Source organism: Papaver somniferum, unplaced genomic scaffold (genome assembly GCF_003573695.1).
Source record: "Papaver somniferum cultivar HN1 unplaced genomic scaffold, ASM357369v1 unplaced-scaffold_99, whole genome shotgun sequence".
Taxonomy (NCBI): domain Eukaryota; kingdom Viridiplantae; phylum Streptophyta; class Magnoliopsida; order Ranunculales; family Papaveraceae; genus Papaver; species Papaver somniferum.
In genome coordinates, this window is record NW_020653081.1 from 8,227,005 (window position 1) to 8,235,998 (window position 8,994).

General features: G+C 38.6%; 1 protein-coding gene across 8 annotated transcripts; it reads right to left on the minus strand.

Moving 5' to 3' along the window:
- Positions 1 to 5,141: 5,141 nt before the first annotated feature.
- LOC113346502 (suppressor of mec-8 and unc-52 protein homolog 2-like) lies at positions 5,142 to 8,748 on the minus strand. Of its 8 annotated transcripts, none has more exons than XR_003358538.1 (11): positions 8,287 to 8,748; positions 7,968 to 8,176; positions 7,764 to 7,819; positions 7,605 to 7,658; positions 7,143 to 7,420; positions 6,709 to 6,763; positions 6,549 to 6,595; positions 6,076 to 6,192; positions 5,864 to 5,953; positions 5,575 to 5,683; positions 5,142 to 5,406 (listed from the first exon to the last, which is right to left on the minus strand). XR_003358538.1 is itself a non-coding variant. In XM_026590051.1 (10 exons), the coding sequence occupies exons 6-10, from the start codon at positions 6,570 to 6,572 to the stop codon at positions 5,336 to 5,338; spliced, it is 411 nt and encodes a 136-aa protein (XP_026445836.1). In that variant the 5' UTR covers positions 6,573 to 6,595; positions 6,709 to 7,420; positions 7,605 to 7,658; positions 7,764 to 7,819; positions 7,968 to 8,176; positions 8,287 to 8,748; the 3' UTR covers positions 5,142 to 5,335. The 8 variants fall into 8 exon arrangements, 1 of the variants encoding a protein (XP_026445836.1); XR_003358537.1 differs by lacking the exon at positions 6,549 to 6,595 and adding an exon at positions 6,936 to 7,047; XR_003358534.1 differs by having other exon boundaries at positions 6,936 to 7,420.
- Positions 8,749 to 8,994: the final 246 nt, after the last annotated feature.

Genomic DNA, 8,994 nt, shown 5'->3' on the forward strand with positions numbered 1-8,994 from the left:
GTTTTTAAGCTTTTGTAGCTTTATCTCTCTCCAGTAAAGCAAATGCGGTAGTTGCTGATCTCTTAGATACTTCATGAAGTTCTGAAAAAGGTATGTAACCGGAGATTTTCTAGTAAAGCTCTGTAGACCGGGATCATTCCATTGATGCACAAGTCTACAAGTTGATGCTCTGATATATTTGGATCACGATAGTCCAAGGCTTGAACTCTGAACCTTTTCTCATAATCATTAGAATGTTCTTTTCTCCTTTGAAACATCCTTCCAAGATCAGAGAGGATGATTTGCTCTGAAACGAAGAAATATTTTCTGTAGAAAGCATTACTCATTTATCCCTAACTGGTGATACTTCCTTGTGCGATGTTGTTGTACCAGATGTACGATCTGTCTGAGACTTTGAGAATTCCTTCAGACGGACGACATGATTATATTCATGCCTAATGATTCTAAGAATCGAGAGACATGTTCTAGAGCATTTCATGTTCCGTTGTAAAGCGTGAACGTTGGAGAAGTGTATCCTTTTGGGAGAGGAGTTTTCTATGTGGCGGCAGGATATATGGAGGTTGAAGACAGTGGACATATGGTATCTTGTCTTTTCCTTGATCCTCCATGAAGCGTTCCAGGTCCTCACGAGTGATGAAGCCTGCAGGTTCCTTTGTTGGTAGGTTATTTGCAGTCTTGTGGACTTCATCATCATGTACTACATAGATTGGAGTGACTTCAGGATCAACAGCCGAAGATGTTTCTTTGGCTTTTCCTTTTCCTGAGTTTTCTATGATATCTTGTCGGTGAGAGTCTTGAGATAATTTCATAGCTCTTTCTGTGTGGCAGCCATGTCAACTTGATTCTTAGCAAGAGTTTCTTGCACCTTCATGAGATCACCTATGGTAACCGGATATTCTCTGACTTCTTCAGGAGACCGGCCGAATAGAGGATTGTTGATGGCGCCAGTACCGTCGTTTGCAGGGGTGATCACTGGAGCACCAGTATTAGGAGAAGTAGTATTAGAAGGTTGCGTCAGAGGAGTGGTATTAGCGGTACCACTAAAGCTTGTAATGTTAGGGTTGGGTGTTGAACCCGAGTTTGTAACTGAACCAGACCTAAGATCGACCATATTTGTGAGAACTGAGATTGCAACCGAGAGAATGATCTCCCACTGTGGTCGCCAATCAGTAGATGGGGCAAAACGAGTTGCTGGTTTTTACGGAATTGAGGAGACGACCGTGCATAGGAAACTCCTTGAACCGAGCGAACTGTCAAACCTCACACAGATGCACTGCAAAAAGGGAGTGCTTTGAATTCGAGAGATCAATCTGTAGTACTCCGACATGAACCAAGACAATGGACGTTCCAGAGTAAATTCGCTCACAAGAGAGGATGGGTCGATCTGTAGGAGGGAAGCTTAGAAATGTGTGAGATCAATGGTGATCGAAGATTGTAGGTGTGTTGTGTATTCTGAAAATAAGATAAGTTCTGAATGATTGTATTTGCTTTGTTGAGAGTAATTGCTCAGACGTTGAGTTGTTAATCTTGTGTTGTCTGTTTGACGTAAGATTGTCTTGTCTTCAATCATGATTCAAAGACTTATTTATATTGCTAGAATTGTAAACACCATGATCCCATGAAGTGTGACAGTTGATGGAATCAAAGAGTGGAGAAGTGGAAATCGTGTTAAAACCAGTTGCTCAACGTGCGGATACTTGGTTGATTTTCCATCCACTACTTTGTTAACTCCTTCAACTAATTGCACGACTTGCTCACATTCTCATCGTGTGTATGAATACATGTACCATAGACTGCCAGACCAAAACCCTAGTTAATATCCCCCATGTGACACGATTGATGTCTCGTGATTGTGGAGTCTGCAAGGCAGACGTGTATTTAGTTAGTCGGTTGCTGACTTCATGACTTCATGGGACGATGGGTCCATGTATTGCTGAGTTGAACATGATTTGCAAGTATTCTGAAATGCACGAATTGAACATGTCTGTTGAGACAGAGGTATAATTCTAAAGTAAACGTCGATAGTTAAGGTGAGCAAATCTCATTCGATGAATTGTTGAATAATGATAGTTGAACCAATATTCCTTGGTTTGAGCAAATATTGCTTGTTTGATGAATAATTGGTAGCGTGACCAGGTAAAATATTAAATTAAGATACTGGCAACTGGACCGAGTATAATTAATAAAATGTTGATCATGAGATCAACATAAAATTATCAGCCTTCGAATCTGGAACTATGAACCTTGGACTCGAAACCCTAATTCGATCAATTGATGGTTCATTGAAAATTAACCACAAAGTGAAGGAGGGACCGGCTGCATGGGATCATGGATCAACCATGTAGCACCTATATGCTCGAGTGAGAAAATACAAAGGTCTCTTGAAGAATTGGTGAAAGGATGATCAAATGCTGGTTTAATCATTTATTATTAAAATAATGCTCGTCTGAGCCTTAGGTGATAAAACCTAATTAATTATGAAGAGATGAGGGACCGACCAAGGGGTCATAAAACCAGCCCTGGTTGGTCACGGGACCGTCTGACTATCATTCCATGAAATTCCAAGTTGTTTGGAAGAGTTTTGGACCCAAATACGTGCAATTGCGCAAATTAGGTCAAATTGTGAAAATGCGTGGGACCGGCTTCTTACAAGCCAAATAGCCAACCTTGGTCGGTCAAGGTAACATGCTCATGTCTCCAAAGTGTCTGTGTCTCAGTCCTGAGAATTTTGATATTTTCTGATGTGCGTTTGAGCAACATTTTGATAAAATATGACAAAATCAGGGTTTTTGCTGAAACTGAGGAAACTTCATGAGATGAAGGAAAAATAATAATAAAATGAAGGAATCATGAAGTATGGGACTAACTATGTCCAAGGCATGGCCAGCCGGCCAATGAGCCCGATCCCATAGCATTTTTCCTAACTTTATTATATTTTTCATGATTTTATGAAAATACCATGAAATCAAGGAGTTTGTTGAAATAAAGGAGTTTTCTTGAAGTGAATGAGTTTCCATGAGATGAAGGAAACAAACAATAAAAAAATAAGGGCATGTGGGACCGGCTTGGGCATGGTCGGCCGGCTAGGGCCCTGTCCCGTGAGTTCTCCCTAATTTTATTTATTATTTCATGATTTTATAGAAATTCCATAATTTGAAGGAAATATCATGAAATCAAGGAATTTCATGGGATCAGGGAAACATAAAAAATAATAATAATAATATAAGGGGAGTGTGGGACCGCCTAGGGCATGACCGGCCGGCTAGGGCTCGGTCCCACGAGTTTTCTTAATTTTTATTATTTTTCATGACTTGAAGGAAATATCATGAAATTAAGGAAATACCATGAGATCAAGGAATTTCATGGGATCAAGGAAATAAGAATAATAAAATAATAAGGAATGCAAGGTGTGGAACCGGTCACAACTAGGGAATGACCGGCCAGCTAGTAGGCTTGGTCCTGCACACCTTTCCTAATTATTTTATTATTTCCTTGATATGAAGGAAACACCATGAGACTGAGGAGTTTCCTTGAAACGGAGGAATTTTTCTCAAATGAGGGAATTTTCATGAGATCAAGGAAAATAATAAAAATATAATAAAATATAAAATTGGGCGTGAGACTGGTCACGACACGACCGGTCGTCCGGTGGTCCCAGTCCCCCAGCGCCTTGGTTAATATTTTATTATTTATTATTTTCTTTCCTATTTTGCATAGGTTCATCGTCCCGTCGTATTTTGAGATGCTCGTTCGTGTGTTCAGGTGCTCGTTAGTGCATTATTGTTGAGTACACTTGCATCCTTTTGGTCGGGGCTTACTCGAAGTTAGCTCAGATGCCCGTACGTTGAATATTTATCACTAACCCATGGAATTCTGCTGTGAAGAACCACGAATTGAAGTAACGAAATATTATGAAGAACGTAGAATATTCATGAATACTCAGTTAATGAATTTAAGGATTAAAGATAATTAATTGATGGCTCTATACTAGCCGGCATGTTGTCTAGGAGCATTAATTATATGAGAATTGAGTAATATGAGCTTGTTGAAGCGTCATATTTATTACGTATAGTCAGGGAAAACGTTGTTGCATCCTGAAGACGTTATCGCTCTATACTAGCAGGCAAGCTGTCTAGGAGTCGTCCAATCATAATGATTCTATACACATGTCTTTTATATAGTCAGGGAAAACATTGTTACATCCTGAAGACGTTATCGCTCTATACTAGTAGGCAAGATGTCTAAGAGCCGTCTAATCGTTCGATTATATATAAAAGTAATTATTGAAATTGCTCAGTATTCATGAGATATGTTGTTGTCTCAGTTGAGAGACTGCACATCTGCATATGCTCTGAGAGACAGTATTCTCAGTCAGAGGTTCTTGCGGCATGAGCTTTCATGCTTCGATGAGAGACATGAGCCTCAATACTCATCTGATTGTTGGATCAGGAGTATGTACAATTATGGTTTTACGATTTTAGCCTTTGTCGAAAATCCACCATGAATATTGGCAAAAACATGGGTTTTTCATGTCTTATCACTAGAATTTGCAGTGTCTTTGATATTGGTGCCAATGATTCTCAAAGACTTGCACCAAAACCACATAATTGTTCAATTATCAATAGAATGAGAGGACAAAGTCATGCTGGAACAAACACAAGTGCTCCTCCTAGTACTCATATGCAAGATTTTGATCTTGAAACCTATTATCGAAGGCTTAGTAGGCACTACACCAAATTCTGGGATTAGAAACAGAATTAATCCGTTACTAAAACGGCTTTCGCATGTATCAAAAGGGGTGTTACATTTTGTTTGTAACGGCAATGCGGCCTTTACGAATTTTAGGTTGTAACGCGTTTGAACAGGCAGCAGACGTTACTACGTGGCGAGCCATAACAGAGAGAGCCGTTACGAAAGTTTTGTAACCTGTCAGTCGTAACATGTGTGAGCCGTTAGGAACGTTTTTGTAACAAATAAAAAATTACTGCTAGTCAACATTGACCTGGTCAAAATCAGTCAACAGACCAATTTTGACCTGGTCAATATTAACCGGCAGTTCATTTTCAGACGAATATACACCGGAATTCCAATAGCTTGCCTGCCCTTTTCATTCCATCACAGTCACATCACATTCATATAATCAGACTCGGTTAATTACTTAATTCATATAACTTTCAATCAAAGAACATAAATTCTTCCAAGTACCAAAATTCTTGGAAGTATCAAATATTAAGTTAAAAAACTTGCTGAGTTCATAGAAACTTCCTACATTGTAACTTATAAAACTTACAGCATTGAAAAGCAACAATCAAATGCCAACCAGTTCATATATAGTTCATAAGCCAAGGCGACTTCCATGCCAAAGGAGATTCAAACCCTTTCGTGATAGAAGGTATCCCACCAAACCTGCAATCAAGATATGTGAATTAGATGAGGCAAAGCAAATGATATCGGTACCATAAACAAGATGTTACCAAGAACCACATAGTTAAGTATGATGTAAATATGTCAGTAGTGTCAATCCACGCCCACAAGAGTATATAGTTAAGTATGATGTAATCATAAAGGACTTACAAGCTGATATTCTCAGTGTCACCATCGATCCCAGCTTTATCCCACACGTCAGATTAGTGTTATGCTTCACTCCATTGATGTTGTAATTCCATGACCCACTATAGGGAACCTGAAAATACAAAGCACCAGTTAGCCTCTAGGTCGTATACAAAACACCACAAGGAAAACAACTACCATACAAATCAGTTCAAGACACTTCGCAGCCCACCTATCATACGAAAAATCCAATCTCAATAACAGGAATCAGAAGTTCTATAAAATCTAAAGAGCACGTGCAAAAGATTATTACCATGTTGAAGATAAATGACATTCGACCAGGAAGAAACATCTTATTCAACTTGACAGTAGTCTGTGGCTTGACAATCCATTGATACACTGACTGCACAACCAGGAAATCAATGTCAGAAACCAAATAAACAACTCCTTACCATCCTAAGCTACCGTAACTATAAAACCAATACAAACAAAAAATTCATCACATCCTATGCAGGACAAACACACCTTTGCAGTCGCGGTACGAATAGTCACAGCATGCCGTTCTTTCGCAAATTTGCTGGACCCCACCAACAACAAACTCAGTAAAACACCCCACCCGATAAAAGCAAGCACAACATCAGCCTACACACACAAACAGAATAATTACAGAAGAGCATCAAAGTTTTCTATTTGTAACATTCATGTACCTTTCTGAAACGTTCATCTTCACACTTCCTAGATACCCTAAATAATTGTACTATATCAACAGTGTAATATGAATGTTTTTTTGCATGAGTAGTCAAGAAAGACCATGTCCAGTAAAAAAGTGTAGCCACATTATGAAATGATGATAGAAATTTTGGAATACAAAAGCGTCAAATTTTGGAACATATAACCATATATTGCAGTATGTAACTTGTAAAATTATCTGGTTTAAGAGATAGGAAAAAAAGGTTACATGTAAAAGAAAATGCAATTCTGGACAAAACGAAACTTACGCATCTTTTTGAAACCAAAGTCATGAGGGATAACAAAGTAGAAAGCTCTACAATGAAACAACAGAGAATAATGAAAAGTAAAAGATTAACAATAAGTCAATGCTGAAACTATTATTTTAAAAGTAAACGTTATTCAGCAAATGCACATTCAGAACCTTACCCAGTCAATTGCTCAAGTGTTTTCCTATCACGCTTGGCACTGATGCATTATATCCCTGCAAGAGTTCAAACGAGATGGTTAAACGAGATCAAATCGAGATGGTTAAACGAGTTCAAATCGAGATGGTTAAACAAAAGAAGGAAAAAAAACAGGCAAACATGTGAGATCATAATTTGATTTAGGCAACTTTTTTTGTATATTGTTCAGTGATTAATCAAACGGCATACCTTAAAAATGGTTGATTTGATTAGCTTACCAAGAGGAAACTTTTCAGCGTCGTATCTTGAAAAGTTACGAAAGTTGGTACAAGTACGCACAGGAAAACAATGACTATAAGCACTAACAAGGTGGACAAGCAGAACATAAGGCATATATCATGATATGATAGTATAATTGGGTTATGAGCTGGTCGTTTAGAGGTAAACACTACTAACCTATTTCAATCATCCGTTGCTGCATCATACTGAGATAAACTTACAACTGATTCACTTTCGATTTCTTCGTAATCCATTTCCAACCAAGTGTAAAGTTTCGGGTGACAAACAAAATTCTTGCGCTCAGACCACAGATTTTGTCTTGGCGTAAAATCTTTCTTCAAATTCCTGAATAGCTTCATCTCTGGAGGTGAAAGGTCCCTGTAACTTGTTCTGTCCTTTAACTCCAACTCGACCCCATCTAGTGAAAACCATGAAATCTCCACCACTGTCTGATTCTACATTTGTTTATAATAGCACAGATAAAGTTAGGGAAAAGATTTATACCACATTCACGAGACTTGATTCTGCCCAGTACACAAGAACCATACATTTGAAATACGGGAACTAGAACAACAGAAATAAACGAGGATGGAGCAGAAGAAGAAACTATGCCAAGAGCTTGAATCACATAGAACTTACTATTATTGTCTGAGAGATTTGTTTGCTCAGCATTTCATCATAGATTTCACCTCCCTGTATAAATATGAAACCAAACAATTTGAAGCCGTAAGTAAATAAGAGCCTAGTCTTTCCATCAGTTTCCTCTCACGCTTCTGGTTTCTAAATCTCACTACGCACCTTGTTAAGTATCGCACAATCCAATCCCTTCACCAAATGTGTATGTTACACATCACCTACAAACCATAAACAACAACCACTCAATACAAATTGGGCATACAATTAACCATCTCTCCAACACATATAGCTACGAATTTCACACAATCTCGCCGCTCATTGCACATGATTAGAATCTAACTGACAATAATCAAAAACACGAATTACCTCCGAGATACTTCGAATTCTCGATCGATATCTTCATAGCATCTTCAGGTCTAAGATCAACAGCACCAGGAGGAGCAACAGCATGAAAGGAACCCAATTCAGACGCTTCATAATCAGGATTCTGATCTTCTCTTCCTTCTTTAGCTCTGTCTTGGTATTTCGACAATTCAGGCTCTTCTGGTTTCTCTTCACCTCCTATATATTTTTCCCTATCAAATTTCAAACAAATTCAATCATAAAAAAAAAAAAAAAACCTAATTCTCAATTTCATCAATAAAACCCAGAACACAAAAAGATGGGAAAAAAAGGGATTTCCTACTTTTTGCGATTCATCATCTTCTCTTTGTAATGGTTCTTCTTTGATGAAGACATCTTTGATTGGAATTTTTCTTCCTTCTCGGCTACGAAATTGCAGGTAATTTTTGGTTTTCTAGGGTTTATGGCGGAGAGGGAGCTCTGTGTGTGTGTTTGTGGAAGGTGAAGGTGATTTTAGCCGACGCAAATTAGTAGATGTCTTCAATGAATGGAGTACTAGACAGTAACCAGAACCCTCGATTAAACATTTAAAACACTTTTATCGCTAACAGAAACCCTAGATCCAAGTTTTTCTGCTGATTTTAAAATCTTTCTAGAACAATCTCTCCATCACTTACATACTTCGACGCCAATACTCGATTTGCTGGAGAAAAATCAATTGGTAAAGGAAACTTGCTGCCGCTCTAGGGTTTGGGAGGGAGGAGAGGAGAAACGAAGTTGGAAGGAGGGGAGGAGAAAAGGAATGGTCGAGATGGAAGACCAAATAATACCTAAGTAGGGGGAGGAAATATCCTCTACTTCAACCAATATTGCGCGGAAAAAGTAAGCCACACATGTGAATAACACACGCGCGAATACACATGTTACGACCTAGGTGTGACGAAGCGTGTGGCTAGCACGCCTGTAAAAAACATTCGTAACGGCTGGCATCTGTTACTATTTTTTAAAAATTTCGTAACGGCCATAGCCTGTCCAACTTTTCGTAACGGCC

Excerpts from the sequence above, each read along its gene's own strand:
- LOC113346502 (XM_026590051.1), bottom strand. The coding sequence starts at position 6,572 with ATGACTTTGGTTTCAAAAAGATGC. Across the intron at positions 6,193-6,548 it reads CTTTGGTTTCAAAAAGATGC|GCTGATGTTGTGCTTGCTTT; the intron begins GTAAGTTTCGTT and ends TTGTGTGTGTAG. Across the intron at positions 5,684-5,863 it reads TGTCATTTATCTTCAACATG|GTTCCCTATAGTGGGTCATG; the intron begins GTAATAATCTTT and ends TTGTATTTTCAG.